At 51.4% G+C, this 14,910-nt stretch overlaps 1 protein-coding gene across 1 annotated transcript in view; it reads left to right on the forward strand.

The window, feature by feature from the left end:
• MTR (5-methyltetrahydrofolate-homocysteine methyltransferase) overlaps positions 1 to 13,445 on the forward strand; it is a 107,170-nt gene extending 93,725 nt beyond the window's left edge. The window contains exons 28-33 of the mRNA XM_060642920.3: positions 1,064 to 1,219; positions 2,479 to 2,675; positions 6,045 to 6,245; positions 6,846 to 7,038; positions 8,316 to 8,428; positions 8,875 to 13,445. Coding sequence (XP_060498903.2) covers positions 1,064 to 1,219; positions 2,479 to 2,675; positions 6,045 to 6,245; positions 6,846 to 7,038; positions 8,316 to 8,428; positions 8,875 to 8,961 — 947 coding nt within the window. The 3' untranslated portion in view covers positions 8,962 to 13,445. The remainder of the gene's footprint in view (positions 1 to 1,063; positions 1,220 to 2,478; positions 2,676 to 6,044; positions 6,246 to 6,845; positions 7,039 to 8,315; positions 8,429 to 8,874) is intronic.
• Positions 13,446 to 14,910: the final 1,465 nt, after the last annotated feature.

Consider the following 14,910-nt stretch of genomic DNA (forward strand, 5'->3'; position numbering starts at 1 on the left):
CCAGGCTCCGAGCCATCAGCCCAGAGCCTGACGCGGGGCTCGAACTCACGGACCGCGAGATCGTGACCTGGCTGAAGTCGGACGCTTAACCGACTGCGCCACCCAGGCGCCCCTGTTCTCAGTTTTTAAGAGTCTCTTATGCTTTGGCTCTCTCCCACTCTCACCTCTTTTTTTTTTTTTTTTTTTCCCCTTCCCCACCCCCTGGGTTTCTGTTAAGTTTCTCAGGATCCTCATCATTAGTTAACTCGGGTCCTGTTTTACACTCACGGGGTGTGAAGCACAATATGTCGAACGTCCACGAATACCACCAGCCACCTCAGAAATAACCTGGTGCCCATTTTAAAAACAAAGCAATGCCGGGGCGCCTGGGCGGCTCAGTTGGTTAAGCGTCAACTCTTGATTTCAGCTCAGGTCATGGTCTCACGGTTCATGGGTTCGAGCCCCTGACCGTGCGGAGCCTGCTTCGGATCCTCTGTCTCCCTCTCTCTCTGCCTCTCCCCTGCTCGTGCGCTCTCTCTATTTCTCAAAAATGAACATTAAAAAAAACCAGTACATAAGTGGTTGAAGCTGCTTGTGTGCCCCTCCCTCCCCTGCACAATCCCGAATTTGATGCCTTGTTTCTGTGCGTGTCCTTATACTTTGCCCATATACACATGTATCAGTGGGAAGTGGAGATTGCTGATTCTTGTTTTCACACTTCTGGTAAGTGGTTTACCTTATGTGTCTCTCTACAGTGGCATTTACTTTAGTATTGTTTCCGTCTGTACAAGTGAAGAGAAACCCAAGTCTTTTCTCTTTGACCAAAGGGCAGAGGGAAGAATTTTTAAGGGCCGGTGTAGACAGCTGTCTGGGAAGGGTAGTTTTATTTAAGATTGACTGCAAAATTTACAGTTCCCCTCCTTGTAAAGCAGCTCCTGTGGGTGACTGCGGGGAGAGAGAGTGTGGGGCCCCCGGAGCAGTACAGAGCTGGCCCGGGAGGCATGGCACAGACCCCTGCCGTGCGCGTTAGGCGCTTAGCCCCAGGCTGCGGCATCCGTGTGACATGACTACTTCACTTTTACAGTGAAGCCCACGTTTCTTGGGACTCGGGTCTTTGAAGACTACGATCTGTGGAAGCTGGTGGCCTACATCGACTGGAAGCCTTTCTTTGATGTCTGGCAGCTCCGTGGCAAGTACCCGAATCGGAACTTTCCCAAGATATTTAAGGACAAAACTGTAGGTTCGTTCAGCAGACCCTTCCTTTCTGCACGGATACTCGAGACACAGTGTTGGGACTTTGAAGGGGAGAACAGGTGGAGAGCCGAGAGTTCAGATGCTGTGGGAGATGGTTTCTCGTTGTGGTCTAACGTGTGGGGTGTTGTTTACCTCTTCGGTGGCTTGAAGCTGCTAGATGGGTCTTTATGGACTGTAGTTGGCATTTCATTTATCTCTTCTTTAATAAGCCAGGCTCTTTGTTGGGCACCGGGAATAAACACACCGCTGCCTTCTGGGATGTGGCCAGTAGCTGGCATAGCCGACGGCGATGGGCGGTTCCCACGTGGCATGCCGAGCTCCTGCCGTGGGGCTGAGCCCAGGGCTTCTGTGGACCCAAGATGAGACAGACCTCAGACTGGGAGGTCAGGGGAGGCTTCCTGGGGGGGGTGGTGTTTGAACTCCTTTTGGAAGAGCACAGGGGAGTTACTGAGGCTGGGACTGGGGATGTGAGACAGCACCGGAGAAGAGGACGTCCCAGGCAAAGGAGACAGCACGGAAAGGCACAGTCACAGGTGCCCATTTGGGGAAATGCCAGGAGTCCCTTGCTCCTGGAGCACTGGTCAGGGGAGGGGATTTGGGGCGATCAGCAAGAGAAGTGGGGGTGAGTGGAGTTGTAGCCCCACCCCTAGAACCTGCCCCCAAAGGCCTGGGTTCACGGTGCCAAGCCAGTCAAAGGATCAGGAAAGAGCCAGATGAGAGCAAGGTGGCAGGTGGCCTGCTGGAAGTGTGGGGTCAGGGCAGTCCCCACTGTACGGGGACAACTGTGGGAGGCCCCTGAGCTGGGGCCACCTGTGTGCGGTGCTAAAGCCACTTAAGAGGGCCTGGGCCACACTTGCCTCTGCAACCTGTCCCACATCCCCAGAGGCCCCTGGGAGGTCGGTGGGGTGATGGGCACACGAGCAAGGTCGGCGAGGAAGGGTCTGGCCTGCCCTGTCTGGTGACTGTGCTGGGAGCCACATGTTAGGCTCTCTGCCTCTTGCCGCCTGGAGGCACGTCAGTGGTTTGTGCTGGGGAGACGGGCGGGACATGTGGTCAGCAGGAGCCACCAGCCCCCAGCCGCTCCCCTTAAGTCGTGCTGCTCACAGGCACCAGTGCAGTATTTGAGGGGAAAGGAGGGTGACCAGAGACGATGGCTCAGGAGGGGTGGTGGCTTGAGGAAGAAGTGGTTTTCGCTGACGATCATTGGCTCTTTTAGGTGAATTCTTAACGGTGTTTTCCTAATAGGTGAAGAGGCCAGAAAAGTCTATGATGATGCCCAAACCATGCTGACGGCGCTGATTGCTCAAAAGAAGCTCCGAGCCAGGGGCGTGGTTGGGTTCTGGCCAGCGCAGAGCGTGGGAGACGACATCCACCTGTACGCGGAGGGTGTGGAGCCCCAGGCTGCAGAGCCCATCGCCACCTTCCACGGGCTCAGGCAGCAGGTACGGAGCCGCACTGACCACCCCGCTGCTGCTGCTTTGGTGGAAGCACTGAAAAAGCATAAATAAGAATTAAATAAGTCTGAGCTTTGTGCAAATGACAGGGCTGCCCCAGCTCCCCCCCAAATGATCATGCACAGGCCCGAGGCCAAGGCGTTTGTGAGGACGATGGAGAGAAGCAGCCAGTGTGGGTGGAGAGGCTGGCCCCTCGGGCACCGGCGGGACTCATGGGTGAGGAATGCCACCGTTGCCTCGGTCGTCACACACAGACGCACATCTTGTTCCCAAACCTGGGTTTGCAGGCATGCGTGTTATTTAAAACAGGCTGGGGGCTCCCTTTCTGAAGGGGAAGACAGGTGGGGACAAACATTTGCTGCATGTCTGGGCGGTGCCAGGTGCTCTAGAGGTGCTGAACGGACCATCGTGTTTCACATCCACACGGCCTTGCTGCGGGCAGTCCACATCTCCATCCTGCAGGGGCAGGAACAGAGGACGATGGGATGGAACTAAGTGCTTAGCATCCAGAGTGTGAACCCGGCCTGTGCGCGCTGGCTTCCCTCGGCACGGCCGCCTCTCATGCTCACCCTGTGACAGTACAGACGTCCTGTGTGTGTCCCATAGCTGCTACAAAATACAGTTGTCCCCATCCAGAATTGGAACCAGGATGCACCAGGGTCGTTAACAAAGGGTCGCGGTGAATTACCCTGTGTCACTACCGTTTCGGGTCGTTCAGAAGCAGAGCAGTGTTACTGCTTTTAATCATCACCGCGATGTGTTTCATAACGATAGTGTTTTAATGGTCACCGCATCTGAAGGGCTTCTTAAACTCGGGACGTGAAATGATGCCACGATAGGATCACCAAAGGCAGCTGTACCATTCCTGTGTGCACGGGGTGCCGACACCATAGGCCACAAGGCAGCAGGCTCCACGTTCCCGCCCCTGCTTGCTAGGGAACTGGTCGCTTGGCTTTCTCGGGTATGATTCGGCTCGAAGGCCTCCGCCCAGTTTCTCATCCTTCAGGTCCTGCGTCCTCTGATCTCTTGTTACGTCCAACCATTCATGTCCTAACCAGGCAGGCTGTGTCAGGGCGTTTAGTGTAATGACTTCTCAATGTGCATTTAGTACCCATTCCGATAGCTCTTTCTTCCAGCACTCCGGAAGATTCTGGCTGCTCTGGGAGTCTTCTGTCTCAGTGGCTCTGGTGGCTGTCTCTTCTTAAGTGCTGTGGGGCTCTATGACCTGTCTCCCCTTGTGGGGCCGGGAAGCTTTGTGTCTCCCTCTGGCTTTTGTTAGCAGAGAATGTACAGCTGGAGAGCCACTTCTCCCCACATAGCCGTCCCCGTCCCTGAGCTTGGTGACATTTCCACAGGCTGTTATCAAACACCTTCTGGCCGGCAACCGTTTAACCACTTCCTGCCCAGCGTCGGTGAAGCTGTGCTTGTTTCCAGGGCCAGCAAGCAAGTGAGCCCTGTAGCTTCTGGTGCCGCCCACCGAGTCCCTGACTGGTCCTGTGCCCTACGGCAGTCAGGGGTATACACTGCGGTGCCGGACCCCGCACCTGCCGCCGTCTGACCCTGGGCTACCGGTCACGCTCTGTCTGCCTCAGCTTCCTGGCTGTGAAACGGAGCTGGTGGCATCACGTATTTCCTTCACACGGTTGTTGACAGCCTTAAATCAGTGAATTCCTGTAAAGCACCAGCCAGGAGTGTAGTGAGCACTCAGTAAATAGCAGTTTCAGGTGTTTACCTTCTCCGTAAGTATTTGTGGATTGTGAAATGTGTTTGAGACCTGATTTGTCAGTGGGGTGAGAGGCGAGACTCTTAGAAGCCGGTCCGGCTCAGTGCTCAGTTTGGTTCCAGGCTGGCCCAGGCGCGTCCTCGGCCGTCTCCTGAGCCACTGCCACGGTGGGCGGTACGTGGCCCTTGGCTTGTGGCCGGGAGCTTGTCGAGCCGCGTCCGTCAACGTGAAGCAGAGGCTTGTGCATTTGGTGGGTCCCTTTTGGATGCCGCTTCAGGGTCTAGTGTTGATCTGGAATTGGAAACACTTGTGGGGAAATTTTTTCTGATATGAATGCTTGAGGTTCCAGTTTCTAGCACGGTGCCTGGAGGCACTCGGGAAATGTTTGGTCCATGTGTGAGTGAGCAGATTCAGTGGTTTCTTGACCGTATGTCATGTCCTGTCTTGTGCTTTTTCTTTTTTTTTTTTTTTTTCTTTTTTATTTTTTTTTAATTTTTTAATATATGAAATTTACTGTCAAATTGGTTTCCATACAACACCCAGTGCTCATCCCAAAAGGTGCCCTCCTCAATACCCATCACCCACCCTGCCCTCCCTCCCACCCCCCATCAACCCTCAGTTTGTTCTCAGTTTTTAACAGTCTCTAATGCTTTGGCTCTCTCCCACTCTAACCTCTTTTTTTTTTTTTTTTCCTTCTCCTCCCCCATGGGTTTCTGTTACGTTTCTCAGGATCCACATAAGAGTGAAACCATATCGTATCTGTCTTTCTCTGTATGGCTTATTTCACTTAGCATCACACTCTCCAGTTCCATCCATGTTGCTACAAAAGGCCATATTTCATTTTTTCTCATTGCCACGTAGTATTCCATTGTGTATATAAACCACAATTTCTTTATCCATTCATCAGTTGATGGACATTTAGGCTCTTTCCATAATTTGGCTATTGTTGAGAGTGCCGCTATAAACATTGGGGTACAGGTGCCCCTATGCATCAGTACTCCTGTATCCCTTGGACAAATTCCTAGCAGTGCTATTGCTGGGTCATAGGGTAGGTCTATTTTTAATTTTCTGAGGAACCTCCACACTGCTTTCCAGAGCGGCTGCACCAATTTGCATTCCCACCAACAGTGCAAGAGGGTTCCTGTTTCTCCACATCCTCTCCAGCATCTATAGTCTCCTGATTTCTTCATTTTGGCCACTCTGACTGGCGTGAGGTGGTATCTGAGTGTGGTTTTGATTTGTATTTCCCTGATAAGGAGCGACGTTGAACATCTTTTCATGTGCCTGTTGGCCATCCGGATGTCTTCTTTAGAGAAGTGTCTATTCATGTTTTCTGCCCATTTCTTCACTGGGTTATTTGTTTTTCGGGTGTGGAGTTTGATGAGCTCTTTATAGATTTTGGATACTAGCCCTTTGTCCGATGTGTCATTTTCTTGCGCTTTTTCAAAATCTAATTTCATTTGTTTATTCAACAACTATTTGTCGAATACTCACTTTGTATCCTGCCCTCTTCTAAGTGCTGGGGGTGTAACCGTGAACAAGACAGACACCCCTGTTTGAAGCTTAGGGCCATCTGCAAAGACCAGACTGCTGTCCCGTGCTAATCACCCGTCTGGCCACTGGTTGCTTTTCAGGCCGAGAAGGACGCCGCCAGCGCAGACCCCTACTACTGCCTCTCAGACTTCATCGCGCCACTGCACTCGGGCGTCCGCGACTACCTGGGCCTGTTTGCCGTTGCCTGCTTCGGGGTGGAGGAGCTGAGCAGGGCCTATGAGCAGGAGTGTGACGACTACAGCAGCATCATGGTCAAGGCCCTGGGAGACCGGCTGGCCGAGGTAGCGCCACAGCGCTGGGCGGGGTGGGGAGCCCCAGTTCCGTGCCGTCGTTTGGAGCCGTCTTTGGACCTGTGACCTCTTTGCTGCGGTTCTTGTCTCTCCCGAGGAGCCTGAAAGATTCAAAACTGCTTCCTGTGTCAGGGCCCCTCGCTGTCATGTTGGCATCCTCTGTGGCTTCCCCATCTTCCTGTGCGTGGTGGGGTCACCTGAGCCAAGCAGAGGTCCCCTCCTCTTCCCCTGAGGCTGACAGCGGAGGACCTGGAAGCAGTAACTGGCTTCTCCTCGTGGCCCCTGTCTGCTGTAGACCATCAGGGAAGTGTTTCAGTTCAAGGGCCTGGAGTCCTTGGACCGTTGAATATGATACGTCAGAGCCCAGGCTGAGGCCAAGGCCGGCTACAGAGCAGCCAGTGAAACGACAGGCGAGCCGAGAGCCCAGCCCGTCTGCTCTTGCCTGCTCCGTCCTCGTGGCGGTGCGGGGGGGCGGGGGTGGAGGGGTGCCCCAGGGGCGCCCCGGACCCCCCTGACGGCCTCTGGGGCACCGGGGGGCACCGACGTGGGGGTCCCCCGCCTCTGCCCAAGCACGCCTCTCCCTGGCTGCAGGCCTTTGCGGAGGAGCTCCACGAGAGGGTCCGCCGGGAGCTGTGGGCCTACCACAGCCACGAGCAGCTGGACGCCGCCGACCTGCGCAGGCTGCGCTACGAGGGCATCCGTCCGGCTCCTGGCTACCCCAGCCAGCCCGACCACACCGAGAAGCTCACCATGTGGAAACTGGCCGACGTGGAGCGCTGCACGGGTACGTGCCTGGAGCTGGCGAGCGCCGTCCCTCCCCGCCAAGGACACGGGTGTGCGGTTACCCCCGTGACGCACAAATCTGGAAACACAGAACCCCATCCTTTCTCACCTCTAGCTGTGTGTCATAGTGTTTTACGTCCATATCATTATGCCACAATCTTTAAACATTTTTTTAATGTTTATTTATTTTTGAAAGAGAGAGACAGAACAAGTTGGGGAGGGACAGAGAGAGAGGAGACACAGAATCCGCAGCAGGCTCCAGGCTGTCAGCACAGAGCCCAGCACGGGGCTCAAACCCATGTACTACGAGATTATGACCTGAGCTGAAGTCAGACACTCAATCGACTGAGCCACCCAGGCGCCCCGCTCCCCCATCTTCAGGTTGATCACTTTCAGTTGCTTTATCTCCACCGAGGACATGAGAATTTAGCTCGTCATACTCCCCCGCATCCCTCCTGCCCTGTGTCCTGTCACAGGGCTGTCACTGTTGTTATCTCCAGTAGCGACCTTCGTGACCTTTAGTACCATAGTCCGCACCACCTCCTCCTCCTCCCATCGCTCACAGACTGTGTCTCTGGACACTGGCCTTGCATCAGGCCCAACCCGCCACTCAGCTCTTTCCTCTCTTGGCTTTCACTCTTTATTGACAAAATTCACAGTTTCAGTGGAATTAATCGGTAATCAGAAGCATGCCATCAGTGCCGATGAAGTGACAGGAACATAGGTTTAGGTGAGGGACGGAGGCATTTGCATGTGGGTTGGCAGGAATGGCGTGGACTCCCGGAGCCATAACATATGGATTTGAGTGCTTCCCTGCCATCAGCTATCTGCTGATCTCTGGCAGAGCATTTCTTTCCCCTCTGCCGCTCTGTTCCCCGTCCGTGAGATGCATGGCTTAGAGGACGTGGACAGCCCTGGTGTTCCCCCAGAGTTCCCAGCTCCTAGGAAGCGTCTCTTGTGAGTCCTGCCGTGGGCTCCTTCTCAGCGTGTGGGTGTCCAGGAGCCTGGGGTTCAGATGGAGCTTTCCTCGCGGGGTTGGGGCTCCTCGTCTGGGAGCCCAGGTGGAGGCGCAGACAGAGGCCTCTGTAGTCGATCCTGGAAGATTGATGGTGGTGGGGGGGTACATCCACTTGGCAGGAATTGCCACATCTTTCATGCTGTGTCATGTGTCCCCCTGGAAGGCATGAGCTCCTTCCATTCCCATGTTCAGCAAGAATGGCTGATAGCTTGTGCGGGGCACTGAGGCAGTGACCGTGTTTCCCACGTTGCTCTCTCTAGGCATCAGGTTAACAGAATCTTTAGCGATGACACCTGCTTCAGCAGTATCTGGCCTCTACTTCTCCAATTTGAAGTCCAAATACTTTGCAGTGGGGAAAATTTCCAAGGACCAGGTGAGTTAGCTGTTCCGTTGTGTATGGCTTCCCTAGATGCCGGTCCTGTTTTAAATGGAACCGTGGAACTGGTTTTATTTCACGTGGGAATGAGAATACTAAGGGGAGAAAGTGCGACAAAATTTACTCCAGTCAACGTCTTAAATTGTTTCAGCCCGTTACCCCGATTCTCGCCCTCCCATTTACACATAGACACCCCCACGCCCAGCACTCATACCCACAGTCCAGCCAGCCTCCCAGCACCACATACGCACTGCATGTTGTTTTCTGCCCAGAGAATAAGGCGACTCGGTGAACAGATAGATCTCCATCCCTGTTGAACTTCAGAGATTGCTATTAAGACAAGAAATGGAAGGCATTTAATGTTTCTTGGCAAATCCCGTGGAAACTTCACTTCAGAAGGTCTTACCGTTGTGGTTTGATACGCTGCTTTTAATCTTTTGCAGATTGAGGATTATGCTTTGAGGAAGAACATGTCTGTGGCTGACGTTGAGAAATGGCTGGGACCCATCTTGGGATACGATACAGAGTAACTTCTATTTAAAAATCCTTTTTTGCACTTGATCCTCACGGAAATACAATCTAGAGTGCCTTTAAAAACAACAGTAGCAACAGACACGCGGGTCTCAGGTCTCTGTCCTGTGACATTCGCTCTGCCTCAGGGTTCGGAAGATTGACTGGTGGGACCGTGTGGAGGATCAGGGCCTTCCTGTGTCCTTGGGAAACCAGGGTCTTTTCCGGGGGGCCTTGACTGAGGAGCAGTAAGCCGGTGTCTCCAGCAGTGTCCCCGGTCTTTCAGGGACAAGGATAAGCTGGAGATAGAGGTCTTTTGCATTTCAAAGCAAGGCAGTTTGCTTGTTTCATTTTTACTCTGGGTTGAGAAGGCCTCTTATTTTTTTCTTTTTCTCGCTCTCTTAGAAAAGAGCCTGAAGCTTAGCTAAATAGAGAAATGTATAGAAAAATGTGACCCCGGGGCAAAATCACACTGTGTGAAGCGGGTGTTTTAATCTAGAAGGGTGCAGCGATGAACGGACAGGGAACGGAGTGCGACCCTGTGCTCTATCAGGAAGACCCCATCTTCGAAAGTCGTGATTACGTGGGTGCAGAGTCCCCTTGGCAGGAGGCCGTTGACTAGCCGTTTGCCCCTGTGTGGCCAAATACGGTGGGTTCTCCTACCATTTCCATCTTCTAATTCCTCATTCCCTTGCCCCGAGGGGGAAGAGGAGATAGGGAGATAGCAGGGCTGCTGAGGGTCGCTAACATCTCAGAGCTGTTTTCTGGAGCGGAGCAGGCTTCCTGGCCGAGTTGTCCTGGGTGGAGTTGGATGGGTGAAGAGCATTGTGATCCCACTCAGTCTGTCTGCACTAACCCAGCTGCAGGTTCCTGCAGTGTAGACCTGGCCCCCCAGGGCTGCTTGGTGAACGGTAGCCTCTGTGGGGTTCAGGGGGTAGTGCCCCGAGCTCGGCACGCAGTGAGTCCTCCTGGAAAGGGTGGCAGATCGATGGAGGTGGAAAGACCCTGGGGAGTGCGGGTGGTGATGGCGGTGCTGACTGCACGAGAGGCCCTTTCTGGGATTAGAACCCCGTTTACACTGCGGCTGGGACAGAGAGCCTGCCTCCCGGGTCCCGTGAACCTTGGTACCCATTTTCTGTGTGACGGCCACCTCCCTCGCTCTCGGGGGGTGAGCCGGTCCCGCTTCCCAGAGCAGCTCCGTCAGAAGTGCATTCGAGGACCTTGGAGGTGAAGGGGGAACCGTAGGAAACGAGACCCCCGCGCATGTGCAGCGTGCACACGCGGACGCACAGAGCCGCCCCCCTGTCAGCCGTCCCGGGCCCACGAGGCAAAAACAGCCATGGACTTTACGTGCACTTGGTCTCTTGAGTGAGCATGGGACTCAGTTTCCCCAGGCACTTAGCTGGAGGACTTACTTTCGGTTCCATAGCAGGTGTGTCATTCTTGGTACATTCTTCTATGAGAAAGAAGACCTCCTCCGGGTAGTTGAGTGTATTTTGTCAGAGTTACAGTTGTTAAGTCTCCTGATTTCATTCGATAGTTGCCATCTCTTCCCTCAGCTGGTTATGTGGTAGAATGGCTTCCTTTTTTGTTGTTGTTGTTAAGTTTATTTATTTATTTCGAGAGAGAGAGGGTGAGCGAGTGTGAGCGAGCAAGGCCAAGAGTGTGACCCAAGCTGAAAGACGCTTAACCGACTGCCCTTAGAATGGCTTCCTTAAATGTACTGTTTATATAATCCCATGACGGATGCCTTTTTTCCTAGAGACAGAAACAATTGGTGCGAGTTCGAGTGCCTGTAGGTTCGTGAAAGAATGTAAGCTACAGGTTGAAAACCCCTCCCTTCCTAAATGTCAGGCCACTTCGAAGGCAGGGAGGTGGCCGTTCTGAACTCGGGGTCTTTTCCATGTCGGTGCCTGCATGTCCAGAATCTCTTGTCACCATCAGTGGGCGTCGTCATTTCACTGAGGATCCCACCTTATTTTTCCTTCCAAAGAGGCCCTTGCTTGGAATCTTCCCCTCTCTCTGCTGCACTGAGGAGTCTGATTTGTCAGGTGGTGGTGAGAGCAGGTTTATGAAACCCCACTTCCTCCTTTGAGATGTTCCCCGACATCCTGTCTACATTTATGGCTGAGTTCACATAGAGAGTAGTCCGCCTTCTTTCTGGTTCTCTCTGGTATGCGTTCGACATATAGTGCCTCCCACCTTCTCCCCGCTTCTCTCCTGAATCCAGTGAGGTTAGGTTTTTACCTGCCTCTCCTGGCATCAGTGACCTCTCGGGTCAGACCCAGTGGCCTTCCCAGTGATTCTCATCCCTGTGGGCTTGAACAATACAAACCACTTCCTTCAACACCCTCCTTTCCCTGCTTCCCCCCCCTTGACACCACTCTCTGATTCTCCTTCTGTGTCTCTGATCACTTCTCAGCCATTTTCCTAGTTTTTCTTCCTCTGCCCATTTAAACCCTGGTGTCCTCAAGGGCCGGTCATCAGCGACCTTCTTCGCCGGTATAGTTTCAGTGGACGATCTCACGGACTCAGTGTCTCCATCTAAGCTTGTCCTGCAGAGCACAGCATACATCCCACAGCCCCTTCCAGGAGGGCACGCAGACACCTCAGACCCAGAGTGTCTCACCTTCTCACAAATGGTGAGATTCAGTCATGAACAATAGTGCTGTCGCTCCAGCAAGAGCCCTCACACTCAGCCCATATCGCCTTTGGCTTACACTGTAGCAGGTGTCCGAAGAGTTAGCACACAGAAGACACCGAGCCTACTTTAGTGGGGATGGCGGTAGAGAGATATCGGGAAGGCGATGCTTAGACGAAGGCCTGATCTGGGACCCGTGGGATAAAGGTGAAGATGCAAGGTAGGAACAAGTGAAGAGCCGTCTTTGTGAACAGGAATATTAATGCGGTATAGGTATCACATCTCTCCAGATTGGTCTATAGGTTCAATGCCATTTCCAACAGAAATTACAATAGCGGTTTTGTCACATGGGACAGGCAGATATTTAAATTTATGTGGAAAAAGCAAAGCACTCAGAATGACTGGATGCTTTAAACGGGAAGCAGAGTTTACGAGGTAGTGAGTTTTGTCGTACGTGGTGCCAAGATGGGCATGCTGAGCAGTGCCCTAAAATACGGAGCCTGGAAAATAACCCTTGTGCGTGTTGGCCTTCGAGACAAGGAGGTGGTGGCTGGGCGCATAAGAGACGGACAGGATGACTCCATCTGTGGCGCAGAGCTGTGCCTACCGTATGGAAAGAGCGAAATTTGATTTCTGCCTCATGTGTTGTCTAACAACCAATTCCAAATATATTAAGGTCTTAAATACAAAAAAAAAAAAAAAAAAAAAAAAAATAGCGTTTACACGAGCAAACCTTAGGGCAGGAAAGAATCCCCTGAGACATAAAGGACTAATCACAAAAGAGAAGATGATTGTATCAACTTTTTAAAATAAAGACTTACATTAAGCTGATAAACCACTTAAAGTAGGGAAAAGACAAGTCCTGACTAGAGGTGTTTATAATACAATTAATTGACAAAGGATTAGCAAGCAGAATATATGGAGGGTGCCTATTTAAGAAACAAACCCAACAGAAAATTAGACGGAAAAGGCATTTCACAGAAGAGGAAGTACACATGGCTTATAAATAAGTAGAAGGATGTTCCACAGCAATGGAGATCAGGGAAATACGAATTAAGACCACAGCAAGATCCTATTTTGCATCCGTAACATTTGCAGAACTTGAGCCTGACAGGACCGGGTGCCAGAGAAGTTCTGTGAGAGCTCGCATGGTGTGAGCGCGTGAACACCTCTGCCTCCCAGAGTTGAACCCTTGCATGTCCTAGGATCTGGCTTATGGCTCGGACTGCCCCTTGGAGATCCAGCAAACTCTTACCTGTCCCCGGAGGTGTGTGCAACAGTGTTCATAGTAACACCTTTGTGATAGTCAGTAACCAAAAACACCAAAACGTCCATCTGTCTGTAGGAGAATGGTTAAGTAAACTAGGTATAGTCACGCTAAAGGGTATTGTTCAGTAGTAAAAACGGGTGAACTGCAGCTGTACCCGACAATCAGAGTGAATCTCAGGAAATATTACCAAAAAAAAAAAAAAAAAAAAAAGCAAGCTCCAGGAGACCATATATGCTATGATGCTATTTTTATTGAGCTCAAAACCAAGCAAAACCAAAGAGTATATTGTCTAAGCATATGTAAACAGTAAAACTATGTTGTAAATGAAGAAAAAACAAAATTCAGCAGAGTAATTAACCCTGAGAGAGGGAAGCCGAGCAGATCTCAGAGGGACACATCGCTGGATGCAGGTTGTTAGATTCTGGTTCTTGGGTTGTATGGTAGTCGATGGCTGTTTGTGATATTCTTTATAATGTAACAGTTTTATATTTGTGAAATGTATTTAATGCATGTATTAAGTGTATTATAAAATAATAAAGACAAAATAATAAAAATCTGGAATGGTGACTTTTTACATAATACTGCGTATTTGTTAAAGCTGTTTTTTCAGAAAGGAAGGACCTTTCGGCCAGAGTGAACAGCCATGCAGAGGCAGGGGCGGAGGGGGCTTTATGTGCACGCAGTGGTGCCGTGGGGCAAGGGCCAGCGTGGCTTCCCATGGTGGGCTTTGGTGAACAAGTGCACGGCAGCATCATTTGCTGTGGCACAGGATGGAGGGCGGGGGAAACAAATTTGACATTGAACACAGGCACTTGGATGCGTGCCTTTGGAATTTAGGAAGACTGGCCTTAGGATTGGGAGGCTTTGGTATGGAGGTGGAGTTCAGGCTGCAATCGTGGACGGGCAGCTTGTGGAGAATGTGAGGAACCCGAGATAGGGCTGGACTCCAGGACCAGGAGCCACAGGCACAGCTGTGGCATTTTAGGGGCTGCAGGGACCATTGGGGGACCGTTGTTGGGTTGATGATTGAATGGGAGGTGAGGAAGCTCTCTGTTATTTAAAGAACATAGGGTGTTGAGTTTGATAAGCTGTTTATAGATTTTAGATACTAACCCTTTATCAGAGATGTCATTTGCAAATATCTTCTTCCATTCCATAGGCTGCCTTTTAGTTTTGTTGATTGTTTCCTTTGCTGTGCGGATGCTTTTTATTTTGATGAAGTCCCAGTAGTTTGTTTTGCTTTTTTTTTTTTTTTTTTTTTTCCCCCCCACATGCCTTAGGAGACATACTTCTTACTAAAGAAGTTGCTCTGGGGCGCCTGGGTGGCTCGGTCGGTTAAGCGTCCGACTTCGGCTCAGGTCATGATCTCACGGTCCGTGGGTTCGAGCCCCACGTCGGGCTCTGTGCTGACAGCTCAGAGCCTGGAGCCTGTTTCGGATTCTGTGTCTCCCTCTCTCTGACCCTCTCCCGTTCATGCTCTGTCTCTCTCTGTCTCAAAAATAAATAAACGTTAAAAAAAAAAAAAAAAAAGTTGCTCTGGCCGAGGTCAAAGAGGTTGCTGCTGTGTTCTCCTCTAGGCTTTTGATGGTTTCCTGCCTCACATTTAGGTCTTTCATCCATTTTGGATTAATTTTTGCATACGGTGTGAGAAAGTGATCCAGTTTCATTCTTCTGCATGTTGCTCTCCAGTTTTCCCGGCACCACTTGTTGAAACTCAACACCCAAAAAACAAATAATCCAGCTAAGAAATGGGTAGAAGACATGCATAGACATTTTTCCAAAGAAGACCTACAGGTGGCTATAGACACATGAAAAGATGCTGAACATCACCCATCATCAGGAAAGTACAGATCAAAACCATGATGAGATACCACCTCACACCTGTCAGAATGGCTAAAATTAACAACACAAGGAACAACAGCTTTGGCAAGGATGTGGGAAAAGGGGCACCCTCTTGCACTGTTGGTGAGAATGCAAACTGGTGCAGCCACTCTGGAAAACAGTGTGGAGGTTCCGCAAAAAGTTAAAAAAAAGGATTACCTATGATCCAGCAATTGC

The sequence above is a fragment of the Panthera onca genome, chromosome D2 (assembly GCF_046562875.1).
Source record: "Panthera onca isolate mPanOnc1 chromosome D2, mPanOnc1 haplotype 2, whole genome shotgun sequence".
NCBI lineage: Eukaryota > Metazoa > Chordata > Mammalia > Carnivora > Felidae > Panthera > Panthera onca.